The following is a 20,540-nucleotide window of genomic DNA, read 5'->3' on the forward strand; positions in this document are numbered from 1 at the left end:
GGAAACGAGGGTACCTAAAGAGAGAATAGGATCTCTCACAAACCAAAGCAGTCTACTGTGTGTGGAGACTCAGGAGATGGGCAAGGTCCCCAATGAGTACACCTTTGCTTTTACTGTGGAGAAAAACATGAAAACTGGAGAACTTGAGAGAATTAATGTAGATATCTAGAGGACAGTCCGTATTACCACCGAGGAGGTGCTAGACATCCTAAGGCATACGAAGATTGATGAACCTTCTGAGTCTGATAAGATTTATCCAAGGCTGTTATGGGAAGCTAGTGAAAAAATTGCAGGAACCCTCTCTGAGATGTATGAATCATTAGATGCTGAATGACTGGACTGCGGATAATGTTGTGCTTTCAATTATGAAGGTCTGCAAGGAAAAGCCAGGAAACTATAGAGCAGTGAGCTTAAATTACTGGAGAGGCTTCTGAGGGATAAGTCAAGTCAAGTCAATTTTATTTGTATAGCACATTTAAAAACAACCCACGTTGACCAAAGTGCTGTACATCTGATTAGGTACTAAGGAAAAAAAAAGAAACATACAGTAGCATGCAAACAGTTCACAGCGCCTCCTCAATGAGCCTCAAACACTAGGGAGTAGAAATAGGTTTTGAGCCTGGACTTAAAGGAGTCGATGGAGGGGGCAGTTCTGATGGGGAGAGGGATGCTGTTCCAGTCTAGGAGCTGCAACCGCAAAAGCGCGGTCACCCCTGAGCTTAAGCCTAGACCGCGGGATAGTGAGTAGCCCCAAGTCGGCCGACCTGAGGGACCTGGAGTTAGAGAGGTGAGTTAGAAGATTTTTGATGTAGGGGGGGAATGTCCATTTAGGGCTTTATACGTGAATAGGAGGAGCTTGAAGTTGATTCTGTACCGTACAGGGAGCCAGTGGAGAGAGGCCAGAATCGGGGTGATGTGGTCCCTTTTACGGGTACCCGTCAGGAGTCTCGCTGCGGCATTTTGGACCAGTTGCAGGCGGGACAGGGAAGATTGGCTGATCCCAGTGTATAGGGAGTTGCAGTAGTCTAGGCGGGAGGAAATGAAAGCATGAATGATTTTTTCTGTGTCGTCGAATTGGAGGAAAGGTTTGATTTTAGCTATGGTTCGAAGTTGGAAGAAGCTGGCTTTTACCACAGCGTTGACTTGCTTATCAAATTTTAATGCAGAGTCAAATATCATGCCGAGGTTTTTGACATGCGGTTTGACTAGGCAGGATAGACTTCCAAGACTGCCTGTTATCGATTTGATGGAGTCGGGGGGGCCGAATAGGATGACCTCAGACTTGCTCTCATTTAATTGGAGGAAGTTCTGTGCCATCCAACATTTTATGTCCTCAAGGCAGTGTAAGAGGCTGTTTAAATTTGACTGGTTGTTGGGTTTCAGGGGGAGGTAAAGCTGTGTCATCGGCATAGCAGTGGAAAGAAATGCCGTGCCTTTGAATGATTTGGCCAAGGGGGAGCATGTATAGAGAGAAGATATCTATGCACTGAATATCATCCGAATCCTCACATTAGATTCCAATGTGTACCCATTCACAGGAATATGCAAAAGCTCAATCCAACTTTACCCCATGCTGGTCCATCCCTCAATACGATGAGCCCTACCATGGTTCAATGATGGATCCAATGTGCCTCTGTAGTCTGATCCAAGAGCCACAGTCTCACTCAGAACTCACTTTCAATTTTAGTTCATCTACACATAAATTCCCACCTCCATCTACCCACAAATTCCCAACTCCATCTACCCAAAGCCCCTCACTAAAAGTCCATTGCAGCAGAATCTCTGGGTTAAGGTCCAGTGTGTAACGTTGTGTTATTCTCAATTAAACTCGGCATACCGAGAGCTTATACTCTAGTTAGTAACTGCCAATAGTTGCATAAATAAACCAACTGCATGCCTCGATATGACAGCATTATGTAGAACCATCAACTGGGCTCAGTCCAGGGAGACGTGCGGAGATTCCAACAGTTGTCTTCATGAACGTGGGATAAATGTTGACAGGAAGTGACAGCAAGATATCATGACAAAGCCATCTCCACTTCAGAATTTATTTGGCATTTCATTTTGTTAACAGAAGTACAAGACATTGAATCAGTCCTTACATGATGCAATGAAAGAACAAGTGAAAAATGGAAAATTCTGAACAAACACACAGACCCTAATAATGGTATCAAATTTATTGTCTACTTAGTATCCACCGAGTATCAAAATCTTTCCACTGCCACAGAAAGTTCAAATCACAAACTACAAATGTCTGTTAACTGCGGTGTTCGAATAGGTTGTGAGCAGGTGTGCACATTTCTGTGTTTATTTGACAATTGAGGGAATGAAGGGAGAGACCATGACCAGCCGATACAAAGACAGTGCAGAATTCCCAAAACCCCATTTGAATGGATTTTATTCCAACAAATTGGCTACCGCAACCAGATCAACAGAAAGCCCAGCAATCACATCAACCAACATTAAAATCATTGATAGGCATCACCAGATCACATCAACATGATTATCAGCCACCACATCAATATACAGCACTAACAGCATTGATTCATATCAATCACATCAATGTAGGTGATCATTAGACCACATCAACATTGTTGACATTTCAATATTGACTGCACCATTGCAATGATCAATATCATCAGCAGTGAAAAGCTCCAGGGGAGGGAACAGGGGCAGGGAGCAGAGAATAGAGAAAGTGCTTGCGAGTGCACTCTGTAATACACAGGACCTCCTGCCACTCTGGCCCAGTCAGCAGCCCTCCACTCGCAGCTTATTAAACATTAGTACTGATACAGTACTGCTAAAAAATACAACTGAGCCAGACCTCCCACTGTGGGACACTACCCCTGATTCAGGCCCTTAACCCAATCCACCTACACGGGAGGCTGTAACGCCCCTGCCATGTGTCGCAGAGTTGATCACGCACGCTCACCGCGAGCGCGAATGGGAGTGGAGACCTCTCCCCACCCTCATGGAGTGAAAGGACGTGCAGCCCCCCCCCCACTGACCAAGGCTGTAACCCCTCCCGCTGTGACAGAACCTGTAAACCATCAACTCCGTCATGGAGTGCTGCAGACCCTGTACCCCATCCTAGGGCTCTGCTCACCCCCACCCACCTCCCAGTATACCACCCTCCACCAAAGTGCACATAGGACTCTGTTACAACCTCTCCCAGGACTCCACGCTAGCCCCAGAATCACACCACCTGCCCGCCCCAAATGTCCTGTGACTCTGCTCCCCTCCCAGTGACAAGTACACCCACCTACCTTTCACCCTCGTATTATATAGGCCACTCCGAGCAACAGCACCAGCCGGCTTCATCAGTTACACTTCTGTTTGTGTGGAGACGTCGCTCGGCACTTGCCAAGGACTGGGCCTGGTCCACTCCCAGTCCAAGAGCCTTGCTTGTCCCACAGGTTGGCGATGCACACAGAACCACCTATCCCTCACGTCTCTTCCAGCCTCTTGATTCTAAGCCCTGTATTTGTATGCAAAGTCTATTTAAAAAAAACACAAAAAAAAAAAACAGCTGCCGTTTAGGGTTCTAAAGTCCTACGATACCCGTGAACTGGGAAACGTGCTGCATTCCATCATCAATATATACACAAATAATCAACTCATTCATCAAAACAGGGTAATCTGCTGGAGACCAGAACCGAAGTATTGTTAAGTCTTCTGACTGGTATTGTCAATATAGCACTGTGCAAACATTTGCCCAAATTCAATAAAACAATGATTAATCGCCCTCCCTTCCAATTTATACCACTGTATTTACTGAGGAGTGACTGCTGCGACTCAGTGCACTCTCTGGGTGGATGGGGTGTGGCACCAATAAGGTACTGCTGCCAGCCGACACCTGCAGGTCCTCCGTGGCAGCCCTCAGAGTGAAGCTGCTCACATCAGTCGGCTCTCCAATGACGGTCTCGGCTACAGGGAGCTGGCTGCTCTGTCCCACCACCTGCCCAGGACCACCATCTGAAAACAAAAGACATTTCTTTAATGGTATCGCACAACAAAATACTGGCCGGAGAGAGACCGTTGCAGGGCTTCTGATGGTCTCTGGAGCAGCTAGATTGTGCTCTCATATTTCAGGATAAGGGCATTGCCCATCCCCACTTGCTTCGAAGGTGAACTGTCTCCTTCAAACTTTCTGGTGACATACTCACTCCCACACTGTTGGCGAGGGAGATTCAGTATTTAGACCAAGCCATGGGGAAGGTTTGGGCAGGAAGAATGGCGAAATATTTCCAAATTAGGGCAGCGTGCAATTTGGAAAGGAATCTGTAAGATGTGCACCCATTTTGGTGTTCGTAACGAAGGCCACAGCTTCAGAAGGTGCGGTCAGAGTAAACACAGACACCACAACAATGTTGTAAACAGTCTTAACATTCTTAGAGATAACAATTGTTGACTTGGCCTGGTGTCAGCTCTTCCATGCAGTAAAATCACAGTTGGGGAAAAGCAGTAAATGCAGTTCTTTCCTTTATTTCTAAAACTCTCCCCAACTGAATACAACTTCCCACGCTCAAGTCTCTAACCCACTATCTGAACCAGTGGGAACCGATCATACATTCGGCCTTGTTGTGGATGGTGGCAAGCTTGTTGGATGTTGCCAAAGCTGTCCTCATTCACATGCAAATTATTCCATCCAGGCCACAATTACCCTGAAGGGTCCTGATCTGAAACATCATCTATCCACGTTCTCCAGAGATGCTGCCAGACACGCTGAGTTACTCAGCACTTTGTCTGTTTTTTTGTAAACTAGCATCAGCAGTTGCTTGTTTCTACAGGCTAGAATTATGCTGGGTTAATACTGATCAGACATGTAACTGTTCCAACCCTATACATATGGAGTAACAGAGGTTAGGTATCCCATCTAAAACCACCATCCAAACCCATAACCTTACAACCTAGTCGAGCAAGGGAAGGAACCTGTAGGTCCCCCTCTTGGTTGCAGAGTGTCTTGAAACTTGCCACTTAACAGGAATGTGTGAATGCCTTCAAATTCTGCAGCGTTTCAAGGGAGAGGCTCATAACCACCTTCCCAAGGGCAACTACGGATAAACTGTAGGCACACGGCATTACAGATGATGGAATCCTGAGCAAAACATAGTGCTGGATTAACTAAGTGGGTTAGGCAACATCTGTGGAGAGAATCGACAGATGTTGTTTTGGGTTGAGATCCCTCTTCAGACCTATTGTACTGGGGCAGGGGGTATACTGTGTCAGCAGGAACTAAATGAATAAATAGATCCAGTATTGAAGAAATGTGCCATATCCTTCGAGCATACCATAGTCCAGGAGATTGGACCATCAGATCTTCTAAATCATTGTCACCACAGAATTTCCCCACTCTTAATTCCACGATTTGACTCACACTCTGAACCATACTTGCCTAATCTCTTTAGCTACCCTTTACAGATAATGAGGCTATGATAGAAGGATAAAAACCATATACCATTCTGCTCAGAATCATCTTACAGAGAGATGAAGTTGGACCTACCTGGGCTTACACAAAGCATGCTGTTTGGATTGATGGATGCCTCATACGGAGGGGGTGGGTCATCAGGATGCTGAATGTCTGGGTATTTATAAGCAGTGTATGGAGGTGGGGGATCATGGAAGTGGAATGCTCCTCCATCACTATCGTCAGAGAGATGCAGAGGAGTTAGGCCTGATCCAAGGCTATCTGGGCCATAATCAAAGCCTGGCATTCTGCTTCGGGCGAGGTTAAAATGATGCACTGTGAATGTAAACCGAAAAATCAGCTGCAAATACTAGACCAGATTCAGTGCTAGCAAATGCCTACCAACTACACATAGAACAGCTAACTAACCCAACCTTTCTCTTTCATGCTGCTTTATGTGAAAATACCTCCCCATTCCCCCATTTCCAATGTTCCCAACTTAAATCCTCATTCCTCCATCAACTCCACTGTCCCTGGCTCCACTGCCCACTCCCTTTCGCCCCATCACTATCCCAGGTACCCCTTCCCACTCTCCCAGGTCCTCTTCACCACCCCTCTCACCCAGATCAAGTCATAACAGGTACAGATTCCAGAGGTCTGACTCAAATAACCTTGTTGGACAAGAGGAAGTTGTCTCTCAGAAAATCTGTATTTACACTGAACCTTTAACACAAATCTGTCTCAAACCTTCAGGAAATTTAGGAAAGAAAATTTGACAATGACTACATATCGAGAAACCAAGGCCCTGGTGATCAATAGACTGGTCTAATGATCAGTTTCAAGATGCATCCTAAAATAAAATACAGGGAACAGGCCAAGGACTTTGGAGCACTGAAGCCAAGAAAAACACAAGAGGCGTAGCTAAGTCAGGAGCCAAACTGGCTCAGCAAATAAAAATCCTGCAGTTTTAACTCAGAACAAATCTCAAGGTGCCTCCAACAAAACATGGGAACAATCCCAATGGAAAAGTATGTAGAGTTTAGTTGATAGGATATTTACAACAAATGGTTTAGGAAGGGACGGAGTGCACAGTAGAAACCCATAAAAATGTCCTCAGAGAAACGTGCTGGTGCAGAGGAATGTGATACAAGACAGAGCTGGATGTCATCAACAATAACTGGAGCTTTGAGGTTTTATGACTAACAGTACTGTGTACAGTTGGTCTGTAAAAGAAAACTTACAGTTCCCCCCAATAAGAGACTCGATGCGTTCTCTCCGTCGTTGCCGTAACCGGTGGACCATGAAGAGAAGCAGTGACAGAATGAGGAAGGAGGAGATGCAGCTTACGATCAGACGCATTCCACTCGCCATAGAATCAAAAATGCCGCTGCCATCTGTGGGCATTGGGAAACACAGGGCAGTTACATTGAGCATTCCAGATGCCTAAGATTTTCTTAGCTACTCAAATTGCAACTCCTCTGGAGCAATTTGCTTGGAGACAGAAAATGCTGGAGTAACTCAGTGAGACAGGCAGCATCTCAGGAGAGAAGGAATGGGTGACGTTTCGGGTCAAGACCCGAAACGTCACCCATTCCTTCTCTCCAGACAAGCTGCCTTTCCCGCTGACTTACTCCAGTATTTGGCGTCTACCTTCGAATATGTGAGGATTGCGTTGGGAGATTGTTTTGGTTTCCTGTTGGTTTCCTCCCCCAACAGAGTATTCACTTGACACAAGGTTGAAACTGAAGTCAGAAGCATCAACTTTGTCATTGGCCCTGATGTGGTGGTCGCTAGCATCATTGAAGGTTGAAGTAATGAGGGGTGACGGGCATCACCCAGTCAAATAGACGAGCATGGAAAGTGATATTCAATTGGGGTAAGTTTTAGAAATAATGGAAAGAACTGCATTTACCGCTTTTCCCCAACCTGCTTTAAAGTTAATTACACTGTAGCTATTTCAACTGTTCAAATTTCTGTACAAGTTCCCAGAGACAGCAATGTGATAACAATCAGATAATCTGTTGTGTTGCTTGTTGAGGGAGAATTCAAAGTGGAACAACTCACTCGTTTTCTGTTTAACAACAATGTGATAACAATCAGATAATCTGTTGTGTTGCTCTCCAGAATGGTGGCATCTTTCATTGTATAGAGCATGGAAGTGACAGAAAATATTCTAGCTCTCAAACTTGAATGCATGTCCTCCTGCTTCAGCTCCTGCACCAGGAGGATTGCAGCAGTTCAAGAACAAATAGGTAAATGCGAGAAAAGATTGTCTCGCTCGTACTGCCCACAAGCAGCAGCAGCACGCACTGAACCACACCCCATATCTGAATTTCCAGCATCAACTTTCCTCCACAGATACAATCAACTCAAGTCTGATTTTTCATGGACTTGCTGCTTCCAATCTACAAATAGATTCTGGCGCACTTGTAATAATCGACACTAGTGCTCAAGAGACACTAGCCAGTGATTCCCTCCCTGCTGCAGCCACTCTTTAAACCACATCACATGCTGGGTGGGAGTTGCTTTACCTGGGTCAAGACAGGTGAATTTGCAGCATTCCTTTGGATCCTTTTCGAAGTGTTGACACCCTTGTGGCCGCTCACACAAAGCTGCTACACACATTTCAGGCTCGCCGTTGTGGCAGGTGCAGCTCAAGCACGGATCATTACCTTTTGGAGTAAAGTACTTGCCCTCATCTACCACGTTATCTTTTATATCCACACAGGTTTGACCTGGAACATAAGCACAAGGTTAGACATGTTAAGTGATTAGAAAAGGAGGCAGATGTGAGTATAATAGGGAAAGTGGACAATTATCCAATTTGTGGGCAGAATTAAAAAAGTATATTTTTAAGGATATAACAACTATTGGGACCCAAAGTAATTTTCAGTAGCTTGCATACAGAAACAAAATGCTGGAGTAACCTAGTGGGAACAGGCAGCATCCCTGGAGAGAAGGAATGGGTGACGTTTCGAGTCGAGACACTTCTTCAGACTGAGTCACAGGAAAGGGAAATGAGAGATATAGACAATAGACAATAGGTGCAGGAGTAGGCCATTCAGCCCTTCGAGCCAGCACCGCCATTCAATGCGATCATGGCTGATCACTCTCAATCAGTACCCCGTTCCTGCCTTCTCCCCATACCCCCTCACTCCGCTATCCTTAAGAGCTCTATCCAGCTCTCTCTTGAAAGCATCCAACGAACTGGCCTCCACTGCCTTCTGAGGCAGAGAATTCCACACCTTCACCACTCTCTGACTGAAAAAGTTCTTCCTCATCTCCGTTCTAAACGGCCTACCCCTTATTCTTAAACTGTGGCCCTTTGTTCTGGACTCCCCCAACATTGGGAACATGTTTCCTGCCTCTAATGTGTCCAATCCCCTAATTATCTTATATGTTTCAATAAGATCCCCCCTCATCCTTCTAGATTCCAGTGTATACAAGCCTAATTGCTCCAGCCTTTCAACATACGACAGTCCCGCCATTCCGGGAATTAACCTAGTGAACCTACGCTGCACGCCCTCAATAGCAAGAATATCCTTCCTCAAATTTGGAGACCAAAACTGCACACAGTACTCCAGGTGCGGTCTTACCAGGGCCCGGTACAACTGTAGAAGGACCTCTTTGCTCTTATACTCAACTCCTCTTGTTATGAAGGCCAACATTCCATTGGCTTTCTTCACTGCCTGCTGTACCTGCATGCTTCCTTTCAGTGACTGATGCACTAGGACACCCAGATCTCGTTGAACATCCCCTCTTCCTAACTTGACACCATTCAGATAATAATCTGCCTTTCTATTCTTACTTCCAAAGTGAATAACCTCGCACTTATCTACATTAAACTGCATCTGCCATGTATCCGCCCACTCACACAACCTGTCCAAGTCACCCTGCAACCTCATAGCATCTTCTTCACAGTTCACACTACCCCCCAGCTTAGTATCATCTGCAAATTTGCTAATGGTACTTTTAATCCCTTCATCTAAGTCATTAATGTATATCGTAAATAGCTGGGGTCCCAGCACCGAACCTTGCGGTACCCCACTGGTCACTGCCTGCCATTCCGAAAGGGACCCATTTATCCCCACTCTTTGCTTTCTGTCTGTCAACCAATTTTCTATCCATGTCAGTACCCTACCCCCAATACCATGTGCTCTAATTTTGCCCACTAATCTCCAATGTGGGACCTTGTCGAAGGCTTTCTGAAAGTCGAAGTACACCACATCCACTGACTCTCCCCAGTCAATTTTCCTAGTTACATCCTCAAAAAATTCCAGTAAATTTGTCAAGCATGATTTCCCCTTCGTAAATCCATGCTGACTCGGAATGATCCTGTTACTGCTATCCAAATGCTCAGCAATTTCGTCTTTTATAATTGACTCCAGCATCTTCCCAACCACTGATGTCAGACTAACTGGTCTATAATTACCCGTTTTCTCTCTCCCTCCTTTCTTAAAAAGTGGGATAACATTTGCTATCCTCCAATCCACAGGAACTGATCCTGAATCTATAGATCATTGAAAAATGATCTCCAATGCTTCCACTATTTCTAGAGCCACCTCCTTAAGTACCCTGGGATGCAGACCATCAGGCCCTGGGGATTTATCAGCCTTCAGTCCCATCAGTCTACCCAAAACCATTTCCTGCCTAATGTGGATTTCCTTCAGTTCCTCCATCACCCTAGGTTCTCCGGCCCCTAGAACATTTGGGAGATTGTGTGTATCTTCCTCAGTGAAGACAGATCCAAAGTAACGGTTTAACTCGTCTGCCATTTCTTTGTTCCCCATAATAAATTCCCCTGCTTCTGTCTTCAAGGGACCCACATTTGCCTTGACTATTTTTTTCCTCTTCACGTACCTAAAAAAACTTTTGCTATCCTCCTTTATATTATTGGCTAGTTTACGCTCGTACCTCATCTTTTCTCCCCGTATTGCCTTTTTAGTTAACTTTTGTTGCTCTTTAAAAGAGTCCCAATCCTCTGTCTTCCCACTTTTCTTTGCTATGTTATACTTCCTCTCCTTAATTTTTATGCTGTCCTTGACTTCCCTTGTCAGCCACAGGTGTCTCTTACTCCCCTTAGAGTCTTTCCGCCTCTTTGGGATAAATTGATCCTGCAACCTCTGCATTATTCCTAGGAATACCTGCCATTGCTGTTCTACCGTCTTCCCTTCTAGGGCCTCCTTCCAGTCAATTTTGGCCAGCTCCTGCCTCATGCCTCTGTAATCCCCTTTGCTATACTGTAATACTGACACTTCCGATTTTCCCTTCTGCCTTTCCATTTGCAGAGTAAAACTTAGCATGTTGTGATCACTGCCTCCTAATGGCTCTTTTACCTCTAGTCCCCTTATCAGATCAGGATCATTACACAACACTAAATCCAGAATTGCCTTCTCCCTGGTAGGCTCCAGTACAAGCTGTTCTAAGAATCCATCTCGAAGGCACTCTACAAACTCTCTTTCCTGGGGTCCATTTCCAACCTGATTTTCCCAGTATACCTGCATGTTGAAATCTCCCATAACCACCGTAGCATTACATTTGTGACACGCCAATTTTATCTCCTGATTCAACTTGCACCCTATGTCGAGGCTACTGTTTGGGGGCCTATAGATAACTCCCATTAGGGTCTTTTTACCCTTACAATTCCTCATTTCTATCCATACTGATTCAACATCTCCTGATTTTGCTTGGGCAGCTTACAACCCAGTGGTATGAATATTGATTTTTCTAACTTCAAGTAACCCCTGCATTTCCTCTCTCTCCATCTATAGACGATGATGTAGAGATATAGAGCAAATGAATGAAAGATATGCAAAAAAGTAACGATGATAAAAGAAACAGGGCATTGTTAGTTGTTTGCTCGGTGAGAACGAAAAGCTGGTGTGACTTGGGTGGGGGAGGGATGGAGAGAGAGGAAATGCAGGGGTTACTTGAAGTTAGAAAAATCAATATTCATACCACTGGGTTGTAAGCTGCCCAAGCAAAATATTAGATGCCGTTTCTCCAATTTGCATTTAGCCTCACTGACATTGGAGGCCATTTCTTTGCCCACTTCCCCAATCTGTCCAAGTACTTTTGCAGACTCCCTGCTTCCTCTACACTACCTGCCTCTCCACCTATCTTGGTATCATCTGCAAACTTGGCCACAAAGCCATCAATTCCCTCATCCAAATCATTAATATACATTGTGAATGGTAGCGGGCCTAACATGAACCTCTGTGGAACTTCACTTGCCAACCAGAGAAATCCCCCTTTATTCTCACTCTTTCCCTTCTGCCATTCAGCCTGTCTTCAATGTATGCTAGTATCTTCCCTCTAATACCATGGGCTCTCATCTTGTTTAGAGGCATCACGTGCCGCACCTTAAAGGTCTTCTAAACATCCAAGTAAAAAACATCCACTGACTGCCTATCCTGCAATTTACTTCCTCAAAGCTTTATAGTTCTCTTGTACGTTGTGCACTTAAATCTTTGGACTTTGGTACGGTGGATGAACAAAGTGGTTTGAAAATAAAACAAAAAATTGTTGGAGTTAGAAGCAAAATAAACAAACTGTTGAAGGAACTCAGCAGCATCTGTGGAAGTAAAAGGGTTGGCTAACATTATGGCTCGAGATCCTGCATCACGATATAGAATATTCTGAAGATTCTGAGGTTTAACGCCCAAGAGATTGAAACAGTTGCAGGGCAGATGGAAAAAAACGATGTAGGTTGGAGAGGTTAACACAAAAAAAAATGTAGACGGCCAGAATAATACACAACAGCTCAGAAATGAGAAAGAAGCCAGAAACAAACATTCATTGAGTTGAAGGATCAATTCAAATAGTTGTCAGGGGCACCTGCAGGCTGATCAATCATCAGCTCAGTTACGATGAAAGACACAGCAGCTGGGGCTGGGTGTATTCCAGTGTCGGCCAGTGCATCGTCTCAAGGTTCAAACGTCAGAATTTGAAACCCGAAACTGTGGGCCTATGCACTCTCACTTAAATCGTGTGATGGAGGAAAGGGGATACTGCAAAATATTTGCCACAGAGCTCTAAAACTGAAAATAGTGTTTGGAAATCCTAATGTCTGAAACTTAGAAGTTGGAACGGCAAATATGTGTAATTTATGTTTAAAAACAGACTAAACCGATTCAGTGAAACGACAATGGAATAAAAATGAAATATGCAGATTAAGCAGCCTCTGCTGAAAGAGAAACAGTTCATCTTTTGAGTTGAAGACCCTTTATTAGAACAGTGGACTCTGCACATGTAGCTTGAACTTGAGGGCTTAGACTAAAATACAGCCAATATCAAACCAATAAGCCTTAAGTAATGGAAGGAAGGAAAACTGGGAGACAAAGGACAGGAGGACAGTGAAGGATAAAGTAAAAAGAACTCAGGAGAGGGTATCAAAGAAAAGATCTCAGGATCGTCAAGGCATCCCACAGCCTGCATCACAGGTCCAACTCCTGGTCTACGGTGTGGAAAATCATTTTTACACAAGTAGCCGTCACATGCACTAACAAATAAAATTAACGAAACTGATTCAAAGACCGAGTTCAGGAATACATGTAGCAATTTCATGGAGCAATGCATCGTGGAATCAAGATATTGTGCATCTCATCATGCATGTGTAATGGGACAAAATTAATAATCTTATTGAGAGGTCCTCTGGGGGAAAGTAATCATACTATTAAAACTTTGTATTCAGTTAGAAATTATGAAAGAATATGACCAAGGCATTAAACAAATGTATCGTCAAAAATACAGTAAACATGCCTAGTCCTGTGGAAAATCAAGACAATTTCCTCTGAAGTAATTAACAGAGAAACTTGAAGTAATATTAATAATGGGAATGCATACAGAAATTAAGGGTGCTGAACACAAAATACCCAATACCTAATAGTTTGTTTCTTAGGGTTCGGAAAAAAGTGGCAGTATAGAAAGTACTTCCAGCATTTCCTATTTTATTTCAGATTTCCATCATCTTTTGACTTCACTGAGACTGACCTAATACACGAATATCACACTAAATGAGCCCAACCACAGACCTCCCAACATTTGATTTTACAAATTCATAATTGTGATGTCCAAAATTCAGAATTTAACGTAAATCTTCATAATATGGCGCGTAAAGCAACCTTTACGCAAAAAAAAGTATGCACGCCAAATGCACATACGCGCTGCACTACATTCATGTGTGAAAAACTACTATTATTTCCAACAGGACTGAATCAGGACAATGTCAAGCCTATCATGAGTATATTCTGCTATTTATAGAAAGGTTATTGAACAGAAATACTATTTACAACACAAATCAAATTTTTTTTTCTTCTATTTTGCATTTTCCTTCCACCTCCCAATTCTCTTGGTATTGAATAAAAGAATAATGGTCATAAAATGTATGAACTGTATGCAGGTGTGAACTGTGGGCAGAATTTGATAGATTGAACCTGCATTAAGTTGGAACCTCTGTGTCCTTTCTTGTGTTTCACATTGGCTGTAACTGGAATATAACAGTGACAATATAGTGGGCTGGCAGATTCCAATTTGCAGGAGAATCATCACTCACTTCTTTTGCAGAGAAATGCCGACTTCTCATTGCAGTTCTCAGCATACCAGCTGTGTAATCCGTGGTGCCGCAGGCTGGGGAAGTGGGAGCATTGCAGCTGAGCACACAGCACATTTTCTTGCTCCGAGATGGTCATTCCAAACGTTGGCACCTGTTCTGGTGGAAGGAACACCTCTGTGGAACCTGGAGAAGAGAAACACTATTAAGCATGTAAAATGCAGCTGAATGTGCATGAAAATAAAGCCATCTCTTCAAAACAGCAGACCCAGTGAATCCATGCCAAATCTTCCATCATTCTTTCTACTTAGTACCGCCAAACTATTTTCCATCTTTCAGAACTGCAACTGAGCCTTCATTTTATCTCCTTTTTCTTACTGCAAAGGCAATTCAAAGGGGAGGAAGTTCTCTCCATTAATTCAGCAAGCTTGCTAATAAGTCCCTTGCCAAACATGTTTTTTTCTGCAGATCTATGATTTAACCCACTTTTAAGCATTATCGCTACTACCAACCAAGGTCATGATCTTATTGTCGATCCAATCTGTGCTTATCAAATCCCATTTGCGCAAGGTTTTCCTAACTTTATACAGAAAGACTGGGCTCCAAATTAATGACCATGTGCCTTTATACTCAAATCCTAACCAACAAAGTTTCCATCTGATTTGGATAGCCTGCAGAACACAGCTTTTTGCTGTACCTCAGTAGATGTGACAAAGATAAACCCAAACCTAATATCATAGAAGCCTTAATTAAGTCACCAGCTAATTGTCTAAAATCCAAGGAATACAAAGCTAGCTGGTGTCATGTCGGAATTCTGCATCTCTCCAAGGCCAATGAATCATTCCTCCGAATCCCTGGATCTCTTTTGTTACCAACATCGAGAATATCCATTCAGCTGTAACTGCCACTTCCCTGCACTAGATGGACAATCTGTACAAGTATCTTTCTCACTGATGCCCTTTCATGCCTACGTCTCACTTTGTCCATGATCTGCATTTTTAGTTCCATTTCCACTAATCTCACTGGATCTCTTGATTTGTTTTATTTTGCAGTTCTTTCTCATGGCGCCTCTTAAATATATCATCATCAAGCTTCTCATGATTCAAAACAACTTTTAATTAGCTCATCCCTTAATTGTCAACCTTCCTTTCCTCCCCAGTCAGAATCCATACTGTGGCCTCCATGCTAATTTTTTTGTAACTCCCTGTTCGATTTCTTCTAATGGTTCATATCACATCATGAAACAGCTCTGATCAAAGGAAATAATGAGATGCCAATGTGATAATGGTATGTCATCCTCCTTGGCATGAATGCAAATTGTGCTTCACTTGACTATACTGGTGGCATGCTCAGCACATGTTCTCAAGAACAAATCTTACAAAATCACTGCCAAGATGGGTCAATACAGTATTTTATCTGCACTATGTAGAGATGTATTACCACCGTGCTACTTTGCCAGCACCTTGTGGAGGTTTCAGTCTACCAGCAGAGCTCCTGCACCAATAAACCAGCTGCAGTTATCTTATCACCACCCGGTTCGGTATGGAATGAACCACTGGGAACGGACAGAGGCTGCCTGAGGGCCAGGGTGAACAGCATAGCCATACATTCTTGCAACACAGGTTGAGGGTTGCATCAGTCAAGTATGGTGGAACCATGATTGAAATTTGTTATCTAGAGATATGGCCTTGTTGGGGAGAGGCATCAGCTCCATCACATCAGGATGATGAGACAGACTGCAGGACCCCAGCGGTCTGCTCAGACATGGAGCTGCTGCTGCTGGTTGCCAGCAATGAACCCCACTCACTGCGTCAGTCAGCATGCAGACTTGAGCCTCATATCTTAATTCTGAGAGGACATCCTGCTCGTCCTAGTCTGCCCAATATCAGCTGGCACAGCAAGCGTCTGCACAGTGATGAGACTGCAGTTTCATTGCTGTTGGGAGTGCCAGTGGAGGGCAGGGAATTGCAGCAGGTTCCCTCCACCGTACCAGCCTGTTCAGATGTCCGTTTTAACTTATGGCGGAATACCTATCTAAGTGCTTGGACCAACAGTACTATAATAAATCAGCACTCTGCAGGGTAGCACTACGCTGGACACTGCTCCCCTCTAAAACTATCCTTCCCATCTAACTTGATTACATTGTATTTACTTTTCTCCTTATCAATAAAATTAGACCCAGACTGCCAGAGCTTTGCCACCCTCACCATTACCTCTGGCATCCCTTCCCATTACTTGTTTATCCGCCATACTTCGCAATTTTAGCTGAAAATCAGGTATTTGTTGCCCACATTTGATCAGGGCAGCTTCAGGACAGGTAGCCATCATCCACCTTGACTACCACTCTCTCATGCTCTTGCTAATTTGTTCAATTCTGTCCAAAGTTTAGGCCTGGATGAGTAGAGTTTTCTTCAAATAAATATCTAAAAAATAAAAACCAGTTTTTCCAGTCCTTGTCAAAAACAGTCCTCTAGCTTTTGATTTGATCTCTCAGTTGTTGCTTGCCTGGTTCCGTCGTGGTTCCATTACGAATTCATATCAAGCGTACAAGTACTTATCCGCCCCCCTGTAGACACTATTGTTACAGTTCCATCCTTGCCTCTCCTTTGCCCTTAAATGTGGTTCTGGTCATCTGTCTGAATGAAGCCTAAAGATTCTCAATGATAAATTTTATTGATAATGCATCAGTGAAGTTGCATTGGAATTTTTATCTACGTTAAAGGTTCTGCACAATTGCACATTGCTGAGAGGAGCAAGAACAAGCTGGTTAGGAGAGGCTGGTGCTCTGAGTCGCCATTCATGGTACTTACATCAACTTCTCTTTCAGCATACTTACTGCTCTTATAAGCTACTTCCCACTGCCCCTCTAGCGAGGTGTGGCTTCTGTTTGTTATCATGTACTGATAGCCAACCCAGAACCTGCGAAGAAACAATTTATCAGGTGGATAATAAATATGTAGTTGCCAATAACACATATTGTACCAAACATTGACATCAAAAAGCAAGTTCACACTAAGTGGGCGGATGCATGGCAGATGCACTTTAATGTGGATAAGTGCGAGGTTATCCACTTTGGTGGCAAGAATAGAAAGGCAGATTATTATCTGAATGGTGTCAAGTTAGGAAAAGGTGACGTACAACGAGATCTGGGTGTCCTAGTGCATCAGTCACTGAAAGGAAGCATGCAGGTACAGCAGGCAGTGAAGAAAGCCAATGGAATGTTGGCCTTCATAACAAGAGGAGTTGAGTATAGGAGCAAAGAGGTCCTTCTGCAGTTGTGCAGGGCCCTAGTGAGACCACACCTGGAGTACTGTGTGCAGTTTTGGTCTCCAAATTTGAGGAAGGATATTCTTGCTATTGAGGGCGTGCAGCAGAGGTTCACTAGGTTAATTCCCGAAATGGCGGGACTGTCGTATGTTGAAAGACTGGAGTGACTAGGCTTGTATACACTGGAATGTAGAAGGATGAGAGGGGATCTTATTGAAACATATAAGATTATTAAGGGGTTGGACGCGTTAGAGGCAGGAAACATGTTCCCAATGTTGGGGGTGTCCAGAACCAGGGGCCACAGTTTAAGAATAAGGGGTAGGCCATTTAGAACGGAGATGAGGAAATACTTTTTCAGTCAGAGAGTTGTAAATCTGTGGAATTCTCTGCCTCAGAAGGCAGTGGAGGCCAATTCTCTGAATGCTTTCAAGAGAGAGCTAGATAGAGCTCTTAAGGATATGGGGGGTATGGGGAGAAGGCAGGAATGGGGTACTGACTGAGAATGATCAGCCATGATCACATTGAACGGCAGTGCTGGCTCAAAGGGCCAAATGGCCTACTCCTGCACCTATTGTCTATAAATCTTCTCTACCCTTCCACACACATGCTTCACTTTTATGACATAGCGCTTTTCCACTACCTCACTCTACCTCCACCCAAATAACCTCAGAGCCAACTCCAACACTGGCCCTCAATGCCCCTCCACTTCTTTTTCTAACAGCACTGTTCCCTGACCACTATTCCCACTCTTATTTCCATCTCCCCATGTCTCTCATCTCCCTCGTGTCTATACTTTTTCCTCACTGCTTTTACTCTGTCAATTTCTCTTTAGCCCCACCTATTCTTCTCTCATTGCCTCCACACACACATGCTCACTTCCTGGATTTCCTCATCCCTTTCCTCTTCCACCATGCCACATTCTTACCTGCGTTGGTCCTTGCGACTCAATGGCCGTTCCTCTAGGTCCCATTCTTCAGCTAGTATGAAGCGCAGCTCTTGATCAGTAGTGAACGTAGCCAAGGATCCATTCACTCGTTGACATGTTTGGACAGCATTCCAGTAGTCCTCACTATTCAAATACACTCGGTAACAGCTCGCTGTCCCCTCATAATGATGCCAGCCTGTTGGGCACTTACCTGCCAACAAGACCAATTGTCAGCACAAATTCTGCAGTATGACTAAATGCAGGCAACTAAATGTAAAAAGTATGTCTTATGTATGCCCACTAAATCTCATGTTATTTTGCAAGAGAGAACACAGAATATAAACCTAATTGGATTGTTAACAAAAAAATAACCGGAGGAAGAAAATCTGTTATTTCCCCTCGCCTAGAAGACTCCAGGCCAACATGGTGATGGCACTTCAAAGGGATTGGCAGGATACTCACTTTAAGTTAATGAGAGGGAGGTAGTAAATAACAGCCTTGTCACATCCTGGAAATGAACAATTGAAACAAAATTTATTTATAACCCTGCATTGGCTCTTCAGAAGAGTATCCCGAGAGTCACACAGCACTGTTCTTTCCTCACACCTCGTGTTGGATTCATGTATTTAGCCCAACTCCCCGTCAAGCAACTCAAGACCATCTGCTGAATGGAGCGTGTTCCCATTTGTTTCTTCTCACTCTAAACCAATCAGCACAATTCCACGTCCCGGATTATTGATGCTTTGAGTAAACAAAGAAACCTTACTTAATCCCATCATGAGATAAAACACCACACATAAGGCAATGCAGATATACTATTGCGTAACACTGCCATAGAGTACAAAAGAGTTTTTCTATGCAATGAACACCGATAAAGAAGCTTTGCAAAATGTATGCGCGTAATACTGGTAGAAACAATGTAATTAAAAATAACAAGAAATAACAATGAACAGAAATTGTTTAGAAGTGACTCTACCGGGGCCAGGATCCAGTCCACCAGTTGGACAGATCAGGAACTGAATCAGAGTCAACTTCTTCTGTAAGCCTGCAAGGTTTTTGGAACATATGCGAGAGAGTTGGCCCTCTTATTATCTGCACTCCAGTGTCAGGTAGCATCTTCATGAATTCTACCGGTGGTATTATTATTATCAACATAGAGGAATGGCACCTCAAGAGACACTTTTGCAGTAAAACTTAGGAACTAAGAATTCTAAGTTAACTCAACAATGCCGTCATATTTTGCCAGTGAAGCCAACCCCTAAACACAAACCTTTGCTTGGTAGGATTCTCTTAACAACAAAACTGGTAAAAAGCTGCTGCAATCTGACTTTTGAAGAGCTTGTTCAAACATCAAGATAGTGGAACTGCAACTTACGGGTGAACTGGAAAGGCTGGGCCACATTGATCGGGTAGAAGCGGGTGTCCTCGGCAGTTCTGCCACGCACCTGTTTCAGGTCCGTAGTTTCCTTTGTATGGTGCCCCCGGTGATCACCAATTACTCCTAGTAGGTAGACAGTAGGTAAGAGTATGACAAGCTGCACACACTCCCTGCAGCTACATAACCAAACAGCATTTCATTCATGCAATATTTGGAATGCAGCAAAAATGCCCTAATATTATTTGTTTTTAAAACAGGTTTTTGAAACAGATAGGATCAGAAGATAGAATTTAATGTATTAATGAATAAAGTCAGATAGAAATTGAAGATTTAAAAATGGAGTTCCAGGTGAAAGGGGTTCGTACCCTGAAGATTTGTGTGCGAAATATAGCAACCTAAAAGAGAAATGTGCAAAAGACCAGAAATGCAGGAGTAGAGAAATCGAGATGATAAAGGGAAAAGGCCATGGGAGGATTTGAAAAGCTGGATGAGTACTTTCATGCTACAATGTTTTTATTCACCCAGCAAAACAGCCAAAGGACCACTTGCATCTTAAATGAAGGCCACACAATTTTCCTTCCCACCTGTCTTGAGTTTGTTCTTGGGAATAGCTTCTTTAATTTTTCTTTAACTTCCTCCACATGGTTTGCTATGGTCACCCATATGGGTTATTTGTGGAATACAAGAGCATTCTTGGTTTTACTGTCATTCAGGTGCCCACCATCTCTTTAGCTAGTTCACTGTTGACCCTGCCAGCACCCTTTAGTTTCACTATCTTGTTGTACTTTATCAATCACCTTCTAAAAGTCACACCATATCAACATCATCTTGCCAGCTCTCTCCGATACATACAACTCTTATTGTTAGTTAAACACATGCTTTAAACAAATTAATGCTGCAAGTTATTAATTACCCCAATGTGTCCCCGACCCCCCAACCAAACTACCAATATATATTGTCTGGGATGGTTGGCTTGAAACATTGCCAGTGCCAGCTCCCTTTTTCCAAACTA

General features: G+C 43.6%; 1 protein-coding gene across 2 annotated transcripts in view; it reads right to left on the reverse strand.

Annotated features, from left to right (window-relative positions):
* Positions 1 to 3,506: 3,506 nt before the first annotated feature.
* dgcr2 (DiGeorge syndrome critical region gene 2) overlaps positions 3,507 to 20,540 on the reverse strand; it is a 29,149-nt gene continuing 12,115 nt past the window's right edge. The window contains exons 4-11 of one of the 2 annotated variants that reach the window (XM_078421280.1): positions 19,526 to 19,651; positions 18,151 to 18,361; positions 16,795 to 16,877; positions 13,962 to 14,144; positions 7,939 to 8,142; positions 6,649 to 6,801; positions 5,504 to 5,743; positions 3,507 to 3,975 (exon numbers count right to left, since the gene is read on the reverse strand). In XM_078421280.1, the coding sequence (XP_078277406.1) occupies positions 3,758 to 3,975; positions 5,504 to 5,743; positions 6,649 to 6,801; positions 7,939 to 8,142; positions 13,962 to 14,144; positions 16,795 to 16,877; positions 18,151 to 18,361; positions 19,526 to 19,651 (1,418 nt within the window). In that variant the 3' untranslated portion in view covers positions 3,507 to 3,757. The remainder of the gene's footprint in view (positions 3,976 to 5,503; positions 5,744 to 6,648; positions 6,802 to 7,938; positions 8,143 to 13,961; positions 14,145 to 16,794; positions 16,878 to 18,150; positions 18,362 to 19,525; positions 19,652 to 20,540) is intronic. The other variant, XM_078421281.1, reaches the window with a different exon arrangement.

This window comes from Rhinoraja longicauda, chromosome 25 (assembly GCF_053455715.1).
Source record: "Rhinoraja longicauda isolate Sanriku21f chromosome 25, sRhiLon1.1, whole genome shotgun sequence".
Taxonomy (NCBI): Eukaryota; Metazoa; Chordata; class Chondrichthyes; order Rajiformes; family Arhynchobatidae; genus Rhinoraja; species Rhinoraja longicauda.